This window comes from Bos taurus, chromosome 17 (genome assembly GCF_002263795.3).
Source record: "Bos taurus isolate L1 Dominette 01449 registration number 42190680 breed Hereford chromosome 17, ARS-UCD2.0, whole genome shotgun sequence".
NCBI classification, from domain to species: domain Eukaryota; kingdom Metazoa; phylum Chordata; class Mammalia; order Artiodactyla; family Bovidae; genus Bos; species Bos taurus.
Window position 1 is genome coordinate 63,331,141 of NC_037344.1, and position 18,747 is coordinate 63,349,887.

Sequence of the window (18,747 nt, forward strand, 5' to 3'; positions counted from 1 at the left end):
TTTCATGTGTACAAGCGAGAACTGTATGCTGGTGAGAGACAATCCCATTTGCTCAGCATTTGCTTGTTTGCCACCTTTTGAGAGAGTCAGAAATACATGAATATATTGATCTCTAAAAAGCGTGTGGCTGACGGTAGCAAAGAAAATGTTTAAGAGAGGATTATGTGTGTCATTCTTTATAAGAATGCTAAGAGGAGGAAGTAGAAAAATTCTAAATTCTGCCCTAGACTTTGTCGGCACTGCTCCCACCATTCAGTGCTCTACAAAACGAGATGCACGCACGCTTCCCTTAACCAGAAAGAAAACAAAGTATGTATCTGCATCTTCCTACTGTCACTTGAAGAGTAATGCTTCAGAATCGTTACCACCACCAGAGGACACAGCGCACCTTGTTTGTGGCTGGGCCCTTTTCAGCGGTGCTTCCTGAGGGAAGGCTGAAGAACTAAGGGGCCCGTGTGCCTCTGCTTGTCAGGAAAGGACACGGCAGTGCACCTCACCTGGGCCTTGGTCCAGGACTCTTTTTGAGTCTAGATCATTTTTTGGAGACATTTTGACATAGATGGCTTCAATACCTGTAATAGAAGGGGATAAGAATACCTGAAGATCAATCAGATTTTAATCAGACATTTGTTCTCTGCCACCCTGGCCCTGTCTAAGGCTGGTGTGCAGCCATGAACAAGACAGACCAAGTGCCCTTTTGCCATAATGTACAGGGCTTGCACTTCTCTCTTCTCTGAAATGTCTTTTGTTTAGTGAATTATAGTTTATCTCATAAGTTGAACTAAAACATGGATTTGGGGTGACATTTTCTGAAACAAGCTGACTTTGCCACTGCAAATCAGTCTGCTAAGCATTACCATTTTTATTCTGTTATGCTCCTTTTAGTATTTGTAGAAATCACCAGAGATAACTTCGAATCTCTGAAAGCAAATGTCTCGAGCTTCTTTAAGAAATGTTGAGTGGAATTATTTGTCATCATTCGTGGATTATCTCCTTGATTCTTAGAAAATGCTCTTGATTTCTGAAACTGTTATCTGTAACTTTTCATTTCCTGTTGTACTCCTTCCAAACAGAAAAAGTATAGCCTGGTTCTTATTAAGATAAGCATCATTCAGGTTTATCCAAGGACATCTCGCTAAATTCAGAGTACTAAAACTTTTTAAAGTTGAGACCAGCTGAGATCTCGCACATTCAGGTGAGATCCAGACTGGATGTTCTAGAGTGAAAAGTGTGAAGATAAAGTTTCAGATTTCAAGACCTTGTCTAAAATCTTCTAGGAGGTTTCCACATAGATAAGCACATGACCAGATCCCCCCGTCCTTCACTGAGGGCCGTGTGTCAGTTATGTTCCTCACTGTCTGGCCCTCGACCATTTATTTCACTTTAGAACATGGGTTCCCTAGTAAGTAGTTTTGACAGGCACGTTATGCCTGTCTGTCTCCTGGAATGTAGCACTTTTCAGTAGGTGCTTATTACTTTGCAGCCATTCTATCCTTGGAAAGGGAGTTGCAGATACAAGTTATGGCCTGAAGCATAGGTGTAGAAGCATCCTCTCATTTCTCAAGGGTCATGCTTCGAGAAAATAGAAAACAAGGGTATTTCTGTGGCAAAGTCAGTAAGTCAGACTTTCACAGGCGTTTGGCACTACTGATATAAAGTATATGGAACTCGTTTATTCAGTGAAGAAACATTGATTTTATTTCAAATTCAGGTAAAGTTTTTTAATACAGTAGTCAACAAAGTAGCATGATTTGTGTCTGATCTTTCACATTTAACAGTTGCTTGGAAAAGATGCTAATTAATGAAGAGGAGCAGCCACTATTGGTGTATTTGTCACAGAGCGGTGCTTTCTAAATAGAAATTGAAAGTAACTCCTAACACTGAATGGGTTGGCTATTGGAAAAAAGTAATGATCTTCTGGTGCAGACACAGTTGCTTGTGGACTTGAGCCTTGGCCCCGGTGGGGAGTTTGGTCAGATTTTTGCTCTCTCTCAAGGAGTAGACAGCTGAACTCATACCACACCCAGCTTATAAAATGCCCTGGAGGATGGAGGAGCACCAGAGGGGAAGGACGTTGTACAGCCTGGACTCAGTTACTTGTGTCTAACATGCCAGATGGCTAAAGAGGAACCCAATTCCTTGCCGATCCCTGTAACTCTAATTCATCCAGCACCATGAAGCAGCCTGCATGTGAGCAATGGGAAGAGCATTCAGGGCCTCCAGGTGCCAGCCTCTAACTAAAATGGGGTGGTGCCAGGCAGCTTAGCGTGTTTAAAGCTGACACCATCACGGTCGCATTTCTGGGTGACAGAGCCAAAGGAGAGCGAGGCCAGGTCTTCCGGCCCTGGCTGAAAGATGACTGATCACCAGAGGGCGGCGCGCGCCAGTGGAGCGTTCAGATGAAGATGTTGATAGTTCAGTAGGCCTCCGGTTCTCTTCATGATATGTTTATAGAGCAAATTTACCATGATCCGGTTCCCTCTCTTTAAGGAAAAAAAAAATACTCAGTTGTTTGGAATTTCAAAGAATATATTATATAATAAAAACTTGTTGATCTTAATTTTTCCTGTTGGCTTTTTGGGCAGCAATAGCTCATCTGATTTTTTTTTTTTTTTTTTCCGTAAACTGGATTTCACTGTCTTTCTTGCTTTGCAAAGAACTCTAAGTTATCTTTGTGCTGCTTCCATGGTGTCTGCTGACATTTTTGGCATTTCTAAATTGCTCAGGGCTCATCTGAAAAGCAGGTTACCAAAGTGATGTCTTAATGATCTCAAGCTCTTGCTTGAAACAGCCTTACCTAAGTGATGTCTTAATGATCTCAAGCTCTTGCTTGAAATAGCCTTAGAAACAGCCTGCCTGCAGACATTTTCCAGGGCCACCATGACCAGTCTTTAAGCCTTGAGATATTTTGCTTTTAAAAAGTCCAAACTGCAACTTTTCCACAGTCAGAATTGATTTCATTTGCTTAAGTGATTAAGTGAGTTGATTGCATTTCACTCATTCTAGAAGAAAGAGTTTGTGTTTGTGGTTGCCTTTGACTTTCAGCTCAGCAAGCTGTTACTGTTGTTATTGTTAAAGCTGGTAGTCGTATGCGTTTACTTGGTGTTTGCTTTTTCTGCTTGCTATAGAAAAACACAGTCCCACTGCCAAACATGTCTTTCAGCTTCAAACACTCCAGAGTGAAAATTCGAACCTCAGGAAACAGGCCACAACCAATATATATCAGGTGCAAACTGGTTCTGAGTACACAGACACTTCCAACCACTCTTCCTTAAAGCGACGTCCGTCTGCCCGGGGCAGTAGGCCCATGTCCATGTACGAGACAGGATCGGGTCAGAAACCCTATCTCCCAATGGGAGAAGTGAACCATCCCGAAGAGAGCAGGACGAGACTCCAGCCTTTCCCGGCGCACGTAAGTAACACCACCAGCGCTTCCACTCTTTACTCTCTGTCCAGCCTGACCCCTGCCTTCCCTCTTCTCAGCTTGCAGATCCCCAGTCTCCGCTTTGCCAAATTGGGCTACGAGAACCGTCCTTGTGTTTGCTGTATTAGGATGTCGACAGGTGCTTGTGGTGTTCCCACAAGCCGTCAGGGCCCGTGGCCGAAGGTGTCCCAGCAGCTCTGGGGATTCTGGCTCTTGCTCGGCCCCCTCTCCCCCTTTTTCTGCCCCATATCCATAGTATATTTCCCGGGTGGCCACTGTTGGAACTTTTTTGGTTATGAACTTCCTTCCCCATATCCAAAACCAAAAATTTATAAAGGTTATCACTGGAAGAAAGTACCATCTTCTTCCAGGTAGGCGGGCACATGCCCACTTATGCAGCAGAGCCCTTGGAATTCAGAGTGCCTTCTCCACTTCTCCGAGTGGAGCGGGCGGCGTCTGTGGCCTGGGGGTGCAGGCCTGGTCGGAAGCATGTGGGCCTCGGCAGCCCTGCACCTGTGGTCAGTGTGCCGGCTTAGCTGCTGCCTCCTCCTCCTCCCTTGTGGGGAAAAAGTGTTGTTTTTTCATTTCATGAGAACGAGATGTAAAAACTCCTGTATCAACTTTACCTGCTTTATGTTCCAAAGATGGTATTCTGTAACAGGCTGCTAACACTCTTGCTTTTCCCATGGAAGAAGTATTGTGTTGTGAGGTTTTCAAATTTTATATCTTTTGGATTAATTTATTTTAAAAACCTATGTTTTGACAAAATGTTGTCTGCATTTTGAACCTACATGATTTTATTTTTTCAGAGAGTAATACTTTCTTTTTGAACGTCAGTTGCTCTTCAGTCCACTTTTATAGGAATTTCCAAAAAAGTTCTCAGAGTCAATAGTAAAGAATATGGCCTTGGAAATTATACCCTATTCAATTTTGTCAAGGTTTAGTGTGATAAAATTACAGTGTTGTTATATTGTAATTGGGAATCTGCTGCTTCAGCTTTTAAAGTTGTTTGGGCTAAACATTCTAAAACAATTGATTCAACACATTTGGTGTAATGGGAATGCCATTGAACTAAGAATCTTATTTTTGTATAACTGAGAACAAAATTTAGGAAAAGCCACTTTGTTCATTTTCACAGTGTACTTTTTGATTTTAAAAACATTTAAAATGTAAAAATGTCTTATTTTAAAAGTTCCATATCTGTACTGTATCTGATATACATAAACCAACTTTAAATCATTTGTATAGATTTTCATTTCATATCATCTGTCCTGATTAAAAAGCAAATACTTGTTTAAGACTATTAAAAAAAAAAAAAAAGAAACCATTGGCACAATTGACAGATTATGCTAGGTACTGTCTTTTCCCTCATGGAAAAGTAGCCTTACAGATTCCAAGTAATTTCCGAGAGGCATTTATTTCACTGAGGGATTAAACATCTCTGGGGATCTGTCGTTGGCTAGCGTGGGCGTTTCAGCACTGATCCCACGTAGTGAGTTGCTCCTTAGGAGTCTTTTAACTGGGAACCCAGGTGAAGCCAGGGTGGGTGGTGGGGTTTCATGCTTGTTTTGTGTTTTCCCGAGTGTGTCTCTTTTTCCCCTTCCAGATCGGGAGGAGTGCGTTTGTGACCTCCTCTTCATCTCTGCCTTCCTTCCCCTCAACACTGTCCTGGTCGAGGGACGAGAGCACCCGAAGGGTTAAGTACACTGAATGGTCTGCTCTCTGGAGGAGGGGCCTTGCTCCTGGGCGCTTGGTGCTTCTCCTGGCCCTCCCTCCTCCACTAACCACCTTCTGTCCTGCATGAGGCCTCGCACGCACACCCGCACTCATGTCTGCGGGAGAGGGCCTCCCTCTAGCTCACTCCACATCGCTCAGTCTCACGTGACATTTAACACAGTCCACAGTTCGCCCTGTAACGTTGATTCTGAACGTTCTGTCTTTTTAAATAATCAGAAAATTAGCTGGCTGCTGGTTAAACATAATATGGCAAATCTGTGCAATTTTGTTGAGAGTGTTATTAGGACTAACAGAAACGCTGAGTCACCGTGTTTCTTTTTTTTTTTTTTCAACGTCTTGATGTGTTATGTCAGCACCTGACTTGACAGACCCAGGTTTAGCAGTCCCTGCATTCCACATCCGGATTGGAGGTGTAGGTAGCTGTTAGTACAAAGCTGTTCACTCTTAGTTGGTCAAGTCCAACTTGCCAATGTATAATTTACATTTCCAGTAACAGCATGTGATTCAGGTAAGCTCCCTTTAGAGTAGCCAGGCAGCAAGTATTTATTAAGCACTTCATCCACACCCTGCCTTTCAGAAAGTCAATTAAAGAGTCCTAGGAAGTTAGGTGACACCCCTGCTCCCAAAGGCCCTGTCAGTTTAAAAAATGCCTTGATGCATGAAGAGTACATGACAGCAAACTGGGAAAGTCATGGAAGAGCACAGGCTTTGAAAACCTGTGTTCAGGTCCTGGCTCTCGCGCCTTTTACTGGAAGGATGGTGTCCCTAAAGTGAAAGGAGGGAGGGAGGCTGTGGGTGAGGGACCACCTTTACAGACCAGGGGGGATTTGCACAGGCCTTTGTCTATTCCCTCCGCGTTTGGCTGGAACTACGGAGAGTCTTCTTTCCCACTCAGGAGGGATTTCCCAGTGCCTCACAGCTCATTGTGGCCCTTCAGGGGCTCTTTTCTGCATGTTTGAGGTAACCTATTGAAAAGAAGCCTCTTGGCGTGTGTATGCTGCTATCCTCTGAGCAGTTCTGAGGTCGAACTGCACTGGTTTTACTAGAGTATTTCACTTAAGGAATTTCCTGGTGGCTGAGTGCTAAAGACTCTACCTGCAATGTAGGAGACCCAGGTTCCATCCCGGGGCAGCTAAAGAGAAATGATATCTTTCTTGAAATGTTGCTAAGAGTCAGGTAAACCTTTTTGTCCACTGTGAAAGTTTGTGTTTTTTTTTTAATTTTTGGTAGTTTTGAGAATTATTGCCAGGACTGCTTGCTGAGACAGTGATTTATACACGTCATTTACACTGGTGATCCCAGCTGCTCCTGACAGCTGCGTCATGAGTTTAGGTTTTTATTGGCACATCTGTATTCAGAGAAAGCTACCACTCTCTTAAATAAACTGAACCAGCACCAACTATAAGGTAACTTTTCTATTAACAGCTTTAAGAGAGCAGCACTTTTAACTAATAGACCTGAGTTCTGCATGTTGACAGTAATCTCCTTAAAATTAACACTGATTAATTTGAAAGCCCGAAATATGCTTTTGTTGACAACAATGAAGGATTTAATGTAAGTAACCGATTTCCTGGGTGGTTATTGCTGTACATTGTTATCTGTATTCAAGAAGCATTTCCTGAGTACTTTAATCAGATAGATGAGTCATTACTCTTGTAACATGCTTCAATTAAACTTGGTACTTTTGATCATGGGTGATACATTTGATTTGTAATTGTCAAATTTACATCAAGGAAGGCAAAAAGATCCATTGTAAATAGATGGGATTTTTCTGGGCTTAATTCTGTTTTCTAGCTTTTTCACTGGAACTACTCTGGACAAATTTCTCAGAATCCTTATTTAAATGCAAGTGTTTCACATTCTATTTTATGCTCTATATATGTGTACACACACGGAAGCACACAGTCATCTTTGTGTGTATGTATATATAAAAACTAAAGGAAAAGGAATTTAAAGATTATTCAAACATGCACTGTGAAAGGTAAGAGGAGTTTGTTTGTTTTTTGGTTTTGTTTTGTCTTGGTTTTGTTTTGTTTTTTTGAAATATCTCTGGAAGAGCCTGGTTTCACTGTTCCCTTCCTGGGATATAGTGCCTGCTTTGGTCTTTCATCTAGACAGCCAGTAGCCACTAACTCACTGATTGGCTCATGAAGCCAGATCAGAGGCAGCAAGTGAAGCAGCGCTGCTTGCTGGTAGGAGATCGAAACAGCGGGATCTTGAATGTTGTAGTTTTTACAGAACTTAGCTCTGCGGACTGTCTGTGCAGCTGCCAGCCAACACTTTCAATCACTTGCCAGATGAACTCAAGCACAGACTCTTTAGAAGCCCATCGCAAGTGTCTTGTGTTAAGTGGCTGGAACCAAATAGAGCATCTAAGGGAGACGCGAAAGACCTCAGCGCACACACAGAAAGAGCGTTCTACCTGGGAGAGATCAGAGAGAGGCTAGCAGGCAACACATATTCTGGTAGAGAAGGAAATAAACCATTTCTGGATCCACTGTTTACCAGTTACTAAAAATTTTTTCTTAATTAAAAAAACTTTTTTTGGCCTTACCCATAGCTTGTGAGGTCATAATTCCCCAACCAGGGAACAAACCCAGGCCCTGGGCAGTGAAAGCACCAAGTCCTAATAGTATTCTGCTTCTAGAATAGGGGCTGCCTGCCTGCCTGCTCACATAGGCCTTCAGAAGGCCAAGCAGCATGATCAGTAAGGACCAAATAATTAAACTTTAGGGAGGCTTTCTTAACTGACTTAGTCTAAGGGAACCATTCTTATGAGTGAAGCTACAGGGACTCCATGTGTTTAAAACAGGGCTCTGAATTTACACATGAAGAAATTCTGAATTTGCAGCTATCTCTTACTACAGCTGCAATAAAATTCCTTAGTCACATGTTTTGATTCACTTGGATTAAATTCAGGGTATAGAACTAGAAATAGCTCATGTTTGTCGTTTGCAATTGGTAATCAACCTAGGTTTTAAATCGGCTTCCACAGATTTCTATTCAAATGAAGAAATTCTCAAGCACTGTGGATAAATAATGAGAGGAAATCCTCTGTATTAAATACTCCAGAACTAACACAGTTCCCTTCAAAGGAATGTGGTCCCCTCTAAATGTAGTACTCCCCCACCCCACCCTGAAGGCCCTGTACTTAGTGGTGCTGCCATTGCTCAAAACAGTTCAAGGGTTCCTGCATCCCTTTTATTTTACGCTGTATCTTTATGTTTTAAGGGATAGATGTTTGGGGAGACTGATGAAAATGTTTGGAAACCAGTTGTCACACCGGCTTGATCCATTTTGGCCCACAAACAACGTGTGGCAATGAATGAGTGATGTCTGGCTTCCTCTTGTGGCTCACAGAAGCCGTCTCTAAGGGTGGTTCTTGGAGGGCCAGATTGAGAGCAGTGGTGGATCTCAGAACCCCGAGCTGGGGCATCGCAGGCAGCAGGAGACGGAGACTCCAGGTTTTGGTCCAGGTTTTCTGCTGACTTTTTGGCCTTAGGGGTGACCCCCGGCTCTTTTGGCCCTTCCTTTTCCCATCTGGTATTAGACCAGCTAATCTGCAAGCAGCTCCCAGCACTGACAATCCGATCTATGATATGGCATGTTTGCTTCTTAAATGGGTCTCTTTATATTATGGTTAAACTCCATACTTCTTAGCTAAACGTGAGTGTTGCCTTGCGTGTCTCTGTTAATTTGTATCAGGGATCTGGGTGCAGAGCAGCTAAGGAGTGAAGATGAAGATGGGGTAGAATAGGAAAGAAAGCATTTCTGGATCCACTGTTAATCAGTTACTAAAAAATTTTTTTTTAATTAAAACTTTTTTTTTTGGCCTTGAACATAGCTTGTGGGGTCATAATTCCCCAACCAGGGATCAAACCCAGGCTCTGGGCAGTGAAAACACCAAGTCCTAACCACTGAACCACCAGGGAATTCCCTGTTACTAAATTTTTAATAGAGCATTGGCCCCTGTCCCAGATGAAGTCTAGGGCATGAAGGCCATGTGGCCTGACAGGTAAGGATTCCTGGGAGGGCACTCAGGAAGTATCTGGTGCTCTCAGCTAATGGGATCACGTTTCCTCTTGTAGGCATCCCGGCTGGAGAAGCAGAATAGCACACCTGAGAGTGACTACGACAACACTCCCAACGACAGGGACCTGGATGACATGGGGTACTTGTGCAGGAAGAAGGCCTCGGGGCTGGGCTCTTTAACCAGAAACCTAACAGCTTGGTCACGCCCTTTACCACCTCCACCTGCTTCTCTGTTCTCAGACCCTTAAGGTCCTCAGATACCGAGACATAAGTTCACAGTTCACACCTTTTCTCATCTCACCTGATTGTCCCAGGGGCCCTTTTTCCTTTTACCAGCCGGTTAGACTCATCTCTGAGTCTCTGTATTATGCTTAAAGTCAGTCCTTCACTTCAAGTCAACGTTAGGTTATACCCTGCATCTCTGTCCCAAGAATTGCCTTGATTCAAATGACTTGATAACCACACACGCTCCCCATTCTGTTTGCTCCCTCCCTTTCCCCATCATTAGCCTTCCTATGAGGGCCATCCCATTCAGCCTCATGGTAGAATGAAGCCGCCTCCTCGTGAGCAGTGGCTGCTGCTGCTCAACGAGCCTTACCCCGAGTCTCCTGCCAGACAGGATAAAGGAAACCACAGTAGCAGCCCGCTCGTGCCTCCAGCAGATGCACACGCCGCGGCTCCTAGAAGCAGAGAGACCGCCCATCAGCACCTGTCACGTTTAACCACTTCTTTAACGCTCACAGGTCAAGCAGGAAAGGAAGGCAGAGGAGCTCGGTGTGGCAGAGTGACAGCTCAGGCCCAGACACGGCAGAGCCCCATGTGGCCCCTAGCCCCATCCTCCCCAGCACCGAAGACGTCATCCGGAAGACAGAGCAGATCACCAAAAACATACAGGAGCTCCTAAGGGCAGCCCAAGAAAATAAACATGACAGGTAAGGGGGCTTGAGAATCCCGCCTGGCGCTCTGGGAGAGATGCTGCCGCTCTGGTTACAGACGGGACTGGGTTTTAACACGCTGACATCAGAAGGTCAGAAATTTCAGGTTTACTTAAGACATTTAAAAACAAATATGTAAATTTGGGGTTTTTTTGTTTGTTTTCTACGGTACTTTTTTTTCTTTTTAAAAAATTTATTTTTAATTTAAGGATAATTGCTTTACAATATCGGTTTCCTTTCTGCCACACATCAACATGAATTAGCTTTAGATGTATATGTCTCCTCCTTCTTGAACCTTCCTCCCACCTCCCACTCTTTACCATCCCTCCAGGGGGTCACAGAGCCCCCGTTTGAGTTCCCTGAGTCCTACAGCAAATTTCCACTGGCTATCTGTTTTATATATGGTAGTGTATATGCTTCCGTGCTACTCTCTCCATTCGTCTCACCTGTTTTATATGGTATTTTTAATCTTTCATTTTCTCACGAAATGCTCAGAATAAAACTGCATCTAGAGATAGAATTACAGCATCTTTGGGGTGGTGACATTCCTAGTTCTTGAGGTGAAAGAAGCTGCCTCAAAACTGGCAACAGATTCTCCCGGCCGCTCTGCCTAGCTGGGGAGGAGTGTGTGCCATAGATTTCCTGAAATGAACCTGATTTCTTACCCAGCTCCCTCACATGTGCATGTGCACGTCTAGGAAGCAAGTGGTTTACAAATAAAAGTGGGTCTAATCATCACCCCAAATCATTCTCTGCTCCTGAAAGAAAAACCTGCTCAGTCTGGGCAGAACGGCATCCCGCAGAGTTCTTTGCAGCTGCAGAGAAGGGCCCGGCCCCTGTTATCACCCGCCCCTCTCCTCTTGGGTAGGTTATTAGCAGTTGAGAGTTGACCCTAGTTTCAGGTGGCGGCCGGCCTGCTCCAGACACATTTAACATCATCCCACTGAATTTGTGAAAGCAGCAGAATTTGATCAAAATCCAGGAAAACCTCATTTTTTTCAGTAGGTCAGCAAAATTTGGCCTTCCCAGGTGGCCCAGTGGTAAAGAATCCAGATGTGAGTTCGATCCCTGGGTTGGGAAGATCCCCTGGAGGAGGAAATGGCAGCCCACTCCAGTGTTCTTGCCTGGTGAATCCCATGGACGGAGGAGCCTGGCGGGCTTACAGTCCATAGGGTCGCAAGAGTCAGAAGCAACTCAGCGACTAACCGACAGCAAAGTTTAGTGCTTCCGTGAAGAAGTTCTCTTTATGCCTTTGCACAAACAGAAGTTGTTTGAGGAGCACAGCACTGCCCTCCTTTTTCCTCTGTGCTCCCTTCCACAGAAAGATGGGCCGGTGTCTCTTGCAGTCTCCGTGTCCCTGGCAGCGTCACGTTCACCTCCCCATTTTCCACCCTTTTCGTTTTGCTGTACAGCTCAGACTTCTCCCAGTGGCGTCATTTCCCCCTCACCAGGAGGGGAGCGGGCAGTGTTTATTACCAGAGCAGAATTAGTCTTCATGGGTGGATGGCTGGAGGAGCCTCAGAGAAAAAGAGGAACCTACATGATTTCTCAGCCTCCTTCCATGACAATCATATAACTGTTCATCTCTCCTTCCCCGGGACATCCTGGTCGTCACATGCCCCTCCTGCCTCACACGCTATAGATGTGCAGTACCTCTGCTCAGCACCGCGGCCTGGACAGCAGGCGCCTTTATTCCCTTATTACATGAAGCAAAACGTTTCCCACCTTCCCATGTATGGTCTGTTAGGGTCCCTCGATAACATGGTAAACCCCTCCCCTGGCGCTCTCCCACTGCCGAGCAACACGCTTCACTTCCCATCTCACCCAGCTCGGAAGTGCCCCGCTCGTATTGCAAATGACCAAAAAAACATGCTTACGTTATGTTTCTTTCTTTGATGGTTGTCAAGAATATAAATGTGTGTCCTGGGGCTGTTTCCTGGCTTCAAAGATCGCAATATGGTGCTTGGTACAATCTGGGAAGTTTTTTGTTTTTTTTTTAAGATGTACAAATCCATTCAGTGTATGTTGTGATCTCAGTGTTCTGTGGTTCCACCAGGCTGTTATGTACGTCGCCTGCATTCATACCTGGAGGCTGGTTTTATATAATGGAATCAACTTTGAAGGATGGGGGCCCCGGCTTTATCCCCGAGTGCCTTGTGTTGGTGTGGGATCCACAGCAGGCTGGCTGTGGCCTCAGCCCCTTTATTACGGGAGTGTTCTCTGTCTCTGAATTATTTTTGCTGTCTTTGAATAACCTTTTCAATATTCTTGCAGTTATATTCCCTGCTCAGAGAGGATACATGTGGCTGTTACAGAAATGGCAGCGTTATTCCCCAAAGTAAGTCACTCCCTGCTAACTTGGTTTGGATTCTTTTCAATGAGCTCCAAGAAATTTCTTGATGACCTTTACATTATATTCATCTTTTTTTGTAGCACAGAGAGTTTTAAATATGCAAACAGCCATATAGAGCTATTGGTTTGGGTTTAATAAGACAAGAATGTATGAGCCAAATGCTGCAAGGCAAAGCATTAATAGAAAAAAAACTTTATCTGGAATATTTCACCTGTGTAAATAATTTTTCGAATGCTGCTTCAGAATAGCACTAGTAAATGCATACTGCTAAATATACTGCGTGCACTCTGAACTTTGAGTCAGAGCCCCCAGAATCCCCTACACTGCAGGTTGCCAAACTTGTGGTCTTTCACACATCCCCAGTAAAAACATGCAGGACACAACTGCGGAATAGTTTGAGTTGTCTTCCGAGGAATGCTAGTCCCTGTTCTCGGAGGTGTCCGCCCTGCAGTCCATGGCGAACGCCTGTTTTTCTGTTTAGAAACCCAAGTCCGACATGGTGAGGACCTCCCTCCGCTTACTGACGTCCAGTGCCTACCGACTGCAGTCAGAATGCAAGAAGACCCTCCCGGGGGACCCGGGCCCGCCCACGGACATCCAGCTGGTCACGCAGCAGGTCATCCAGTGTGCCTACGACATCGCCAAGGCCGCCAAGCAGCTGGTCACCATCACCACCAAAGAGAACAACAACTGAACGGCAGGGCTGGCCCTTCTGTTTTCTAAGCTTTTCCAAGTCCGGTTTCCACTTTAGACATGGAACTCTTGGCGATTTTTGCAGACACAAACATTTAATGAAAGTTTAAAACTTTTTAAAAAGAAAACTCAGTATTATTTTTGCATGTTTTCTAACAAATTTTCAACTATTAATTTAACCCACTTGCCTTATTTTGTGCCTGTCTGCCAGTTTACCTTCTGACGTTCTGTTGTGCTGTCCGTGACCGTCGAGTTAACGATCATAGACACCCGAAAGCAGAGCTTTGTTGTTTAAAGTTTGTTAGGCCTTCTCCATCCCTTCAGACTCCTTGCCTGTGGCTAAAACTATAAGTGAGGTTCTTAGTGAAACATTCTCTGGAGAGAGTTGTCTGATCCCTGTCAAGCATTGTGCAATAAGCAAGTTTTCCAGGCTCTACTGCAGAACCTCTTTAAGTTTGGGGTATCTCCAAGCAGGCGTGTAGAGAAAGGACTTTGCCGCTTTCTAAAACTAGCGTAGCAGTCTCTCTCGGGAGGGAACAATGAAGTGCTCCGTTTACCCGTCCTGCCACACTCGGTGTTCTCTCAGCTAATTTTTCTGTCTTGTCTTCTGTCCGTTTCTGTTTTACTGTCACCCCTAAGTCCGCATAGCGATAAGCACTCGCCCTCCGTGTCCTGTGTGCCTTGGCCACGTTGTCACGCACAGGCTGAGGACCCCCAGCCCCACGAGCCATAGCTAATTTCGTCCCACCCTTCAGATAGCACTGCCGTAAACTGTGACGAGAGAAATGGCCTACTCCCCTCACTCCTTTAGCCGCTTAAAGCCTTCTCACACGACCAGCCCCGCACGTCTCACCACCTTTAAGGACTTCAGGTAAGGTAAGATGCGTACAGTCACCGGGATTCGCTTCTCCTCTGGCGCCTCCTCGCTGGTACTTCAGCATCAGACATCACATTTCAGGAATTCCCTGCAGAGCGCTCTAGGTGACCGTGCGCTATCCCAAGGCTACAAAAGCCTGCAGGTGTAAGGTCTGGGATGCCCTGAGGTTGCCTTCTAAGAAGAGCTGGGTCGTTCTGGAAGCTTAAAGTGTATTCCTTCCTGCTCGTGGCCACTGTTTTGTGTGGGCGTGGCTCAGACCCTGACCTCAACCAGCGGGGCCAGGCAGTAGTGACAATGAATGAAGCGAGCCAGGTGCCAGGGAGGGACAGCAAGGAGCCCACGGCATGTCAGTGGGGACAGCAGCTGCCCAGCTCCACTCAGGCTGCCGTGTAAATAAAACGGGCCTGGAGTTGCTGAAGCTTTTGACTTGTCAGAAGACATCAGATGTTTCTGTGCCATCTCTCCATCTGTAATCGTCGGTGACTCGTCTAAACGTGTTCACAGCACGCGTGTGGGCACGCTGCGGCCTGGAGGCTGCTGGTTCCCGGCTCTGCTGTGGATTGCGAGGCCTGGCTTCCCTGGCCTCCCGGGGTTTAGCCTCTGAGCCTTATCACCTTTTGTGGGGCTGCCGCACCCTCTGTTAAAGTTGCTGTTGGTCCTTGTTTCGCCATCTGTTCTGTCCCGTAGCGCTCGTTCACACACATGGAAAAGTCAAAATCATCACAGTTGCCCCAAAACATGCTCGGTAAGCCTGTATTTTCACAGAACTGTTTGAATCACAAACACCTTTGTAGCCTGACTGAATGCTGTCAGAAGGAGTACGGTGATGGTATTTGGTTACTAAGTCACTGTGCTGGGTGCTTTCGCCGGCTTTTGCTCTGCTGAGTAGTGCGGGGAAAGGGTCCACGTCTCCAAGATTTGTCTGCACAAACCTAAGTGCCACGCTCTTGTCAGATGCTGAGGGGCATCTTCTCAAAGGAGGTCTTCTACCTCCACTTCAGGCACCGTCTGAGAACCATCTCTGCACGCTGCACGGACAGGCTGTCCCTCTTCTTCCTGGCGAGCACCTGCTCTTCTTCCCGGCCAACACCTGCTCTTCTTCCCGGCCAACACAGGCTCCTTGGGCAAGGCCCGGCGCAGCCTTGGGTCGGTGCCCTTGGCCGCCTCTGTCGGGAGGACAGCCTTCTGGATGATGAGTTGCTGCAGTGGGTAAAGCAGCGTCTTCACGGGCACACTCAGGACCTGGAGTGGGGGATGTCATTTTGTGCCCCTGGAGAAAGTCAAGGAACATGGGGACCAGCAAAGCATGCCCAGCCGTGAGCACACCACAGGAGTTCGCCCTGCTGACCCACAGTGCCAGCACTTGGGAAGGGATGCTCCCGGGAAGGGATGCTCCCAGGTGGAGTGACACCCAGCGACAGGAGGGCTGAGGGGGACCCTTCTCCTCCAGCCCGCTGCGTGTTTCCTTGAGGCCAGGGTCGGAGACCCACAGGGCCCTGTGGACAGTCTCACCTCGTCTCAGCAGCCGTTCACCACCTTTTGCACAGGGGTTCCCGGGCCTTACACTGACGTCTGAGCTCTGTCATGTCATCCTCTTCCCCTTGATTCTCAAATCCCTGCCCCCTCAGATGCCCTAAGGAGCTGGGAGGACACAGGTAGGAAAGCGACCGGGAGGCAGCTCCACCTGAGCGCCTCCCGCTGAAGTCCTCCTCTGCTTCGGAACACAAATAGTTCTTATTTGCCAAAGAACAACGACTCGGACCCAAAGACTAAACACAGCATTTCACGGATGGGAACTGGAAACGCACAACTCAGGAGCTGTCCTCCGACTCCCCCAGTGATTTCAGCTGCAGAACCCGAGCGAGCCCAGCTCGGGTCTTTCCCCCACAGCCGCCCTGAGCTCCCCATGCAGAGGGTCTTCCTTCTTTCCTTGTCCTGGTTGAAGGTCACCTTGATTTTCCAAAAGAAAATGCTGCATAGGAAAAATGAAATGCCTTTTATCCCAGTGTCTTCTATCCATGTCACCCATGATTCTGTACTTATTTTTCCTGTTCGTTGTACATTTGTATCCCTGTAATTATTGTTCAACCCTGTAAGCCGTTGTAAAATTGTTTTGGAATTTGTGCCTGCTAGTTATGCAATAAACAGGCTATGTAAGTGTCCTTGGGGTACCGTGTCTGCCATCAATTAGCTGATGTTTCCAGATACTCGGTCAAAGTTCTGAGGAAGTTGTCCCCGTGGAAACCCGTCTTCCGTGGGAGGCAGTACTGCAGGTGCTTCCACCCTGGGAGCTCTGTCGATGGCCTTGTCCTCCTCTGTTCTCAGCAGACAGCTTTCTTACAAGAGGTACTGCATCATGGGGTCATTTCCAGGTATCTGATAGTGAGGCCTTTACTCCTCACGTTAGATTTTTAAAATTCAGCGAAAGCCAGCCAAGCACAGGTGCCGTCACCTCTCCTGAGTGAGTAACCGGGGCACAGTCTTCTTTTGCCAAGAAGTTGTGTCTTACCCTTGAGCCCCAGGTGCCAGGACTCCCGCAGCGTCTATGAAATAACCGACTGAAAGGACTGTCCACTGGCTCCCAAGCACCATGGGCAGTGCTCTGCCAGCCATGGGGCTACACAGAGGCCACTGGCCTCACCACAGGGACAGGTCGGGGCCATCTGCGGGTGACGCGCCGAGAGGCTGTCCAGGAGCTGTCTCCGTGGCCAGAGCCATCGAGATGGCACGGACTCCACAGCTTTCTGGGGTCATGTGGCAGCTCACCACACAGCAGCTCCCTGGCGGAGGGGGCGCTGCGGACAAGGGGAGGTCTGGGGAAGCTGGGCTTCATCCTCCCGCCCCCGCTCCTAGGCCCTTACTCACAAGCAGTTTTCCTGACCACACTCCCCAGAATTCTCAGCCCATCTCCCACCCCAGTGCAGCTGCTCCCCGAAACTCCTCTTCCCCCCTCACCCCTTCCCACACCTTCCCTTCTTGGGATTCGTCTTCCCCCTTCTGTCTGTCCCCTCTCAGGCCTCTCTCTTCCTCCCCAGTCCTTGTAGCATTGCCTGTGTCCTGCCGCCCGCCAGCTCTCTACCTCTGCCTTTCAGAAACCCAGGTAATTAATTCCCTCCCACTCGGCCTAGCCTCCTCTCACCTTTTTCCTGTAAGGACCAACTGGAAGGACCGTCTCTCTCCCAGGCCCTGCTTTCCTCAGGAGCCCACAATGCATTACAGACAGGATAAGTTTTGAAATCTAACTTGGTCTTGCAATTTGCACACACACACACATAGCCCCTGCTATGGCCTAAGAGTAGATGTTAGCCCCCTCTTGCCCCACACCTTGCTATCTGCTTCCCTCTCCTAGCCCTCCCCTCCCAGGACCTCTTTCAATATTTCCCTACCCTCCCCAGCCCCCTTCCTTTCTGAGGGGCTGAATTATCTACATAATTACCTATATATAGGTGCTTATTGTGGGCAGTCCCTGGCTAAGTGCAATTTCCTACAGTCACAATGGAAACGACCTCCCATTTTGCAGACGAGGAAACAGCCCAGTTGGTGGTGGCGGTGGTGCAGGTCAGGGCCTGTGTTCAGCCACAGGTTCTCACTGTCCAGAGGAGCCTCCAGGATGTGGGCTGCAGGAACATAGTGGACGGCAGACCTTCTGGAAGCAGGAGAGGGTGAGGGATGGTTGCACCCTGGACAGAGGTGAGGTGGGCGGCAGGCCCCAAGGCAATCCTCTGGTCTGGGAGCATCAGGGCGGGAAGGCAGGGATGCTGGTCTCTGCCCACCGTGGGTGCTGGGGGCTTTAAAGGAATGTTGAACACCTGGGTGGCCGAGCTTGTGTTTTGTTTCCAATTCCTTGTTTTTTTGCCATAAGTATTTCTCTTCTCTTCTGTTGGTTTCAAATTGAGACATGTGGAAACTGCTGTTCAAGTCAGGTTCTGATCTCTTGAGTGGAGGACACTACCCAGCTCAGCTGTCTCAATGTTCAGGGCAGTGTTCTCTACACAGTGTGTACAGAAACGGAGGACTGGGTATTTAGGGGCAAAAAAACGAACAAAGGGAACTGCAGCCTTTTAAATCAGCTAATAACCAAAATAAAGTGAGGGAGAGAAAGAAACCACTACGGCACTGCAAGGAGAGCATCACAGCATAAGACTTTCACGTCATCATCACGGAAAGCTGAGAGAGAGGTCTTCCAGCTGTCTAGCTAGAGATGATCCTAAATGCATGCAAATGAAATTATGTGTCAGGATGTTCACAGAAACCCAGTTTTTAAAAGAAAAAAACTGGAAGCCAAATGAGAATGAATAAATAATACCATTTACATTAGCACCACAAAATGAAATACTTAAGGTATAAAGTCTTAATAAAAAAATTTTTTAATTACATGCTTGTATCCTTTGAAGAAAGTTTTTTCCTACCTTTTAGCACTTTTGAGTAATCGTAACATTAAGTCAGAAAGTAAATAACCCTCTAAAATGAAGACACGATGGTGTCAGACTCCCTAAAATAAAATAATTCCATGTGGCTTCATGGCCAAATTTCATCACGGTCAGCAAGCACTGCTAATGCTAATGTGTTTGAAGGCATTATGATGATGCTCTGTATTTTATGAAGACTGAAAACTACCTAAAAACCCAGATTGTAAAAAAAAAAGAAATTCATTATGGGACTTCCCTGGTGGCCCAGTGGTTAAGAATTGTCTGGC

General features: G+C 46.6%; 1 protein-coding gene across 13 annotated transcripts in view; it reads left to right on the forward strand.

Moving 5' to 3' along the window:
• Positions 1-16,213, forward strand: part of GIT2 (GIT ArfGAP 2) — a 42,700-nt gene extending 26,487 nt beyond the window's left edge. For 4 of the 13 annotated variants that reach the window (XM_005217834.5, XM_005217836.5, XM_005217833.5 and 1 more), the window contains 6 exons: positions 3,164-3,412; positions 5,031-5,120; positions 9,250-9,332; positions 9,937-10,125; positions 12,403-12,466; positions 12,963-16,213. In XM_005217834.5, coding sequence (XP_005217891.1) covers positions 3,164-3,412; positions 5,031-5,120; positions 9,250-9,332; positions 9,937-10,125; positions 12,403-12,466; positions 12,963-13,175 — 888 coding nt within the window. In that variant the 3' untranslated portion in view covers positions 13,176-16,213. Of the gene's footprint in view, positions 1-1,778; positions 2,561-3,163; positions 3,413-5,030; positions 5,121-9,249; positions 9,333-9,936; positions 10,126-12,402; positions 12,467-12,962 lie in introns of those variants that run through there. The other 9 variants (XM_010813922.4, XM_010813923.4, XM_024977223.2 and 6 more) reach the window with 5 other exon arrangements.
• The last annotated feature ends 2,534 nt before the right edge of the window (positions 16,214-18,747 follow it).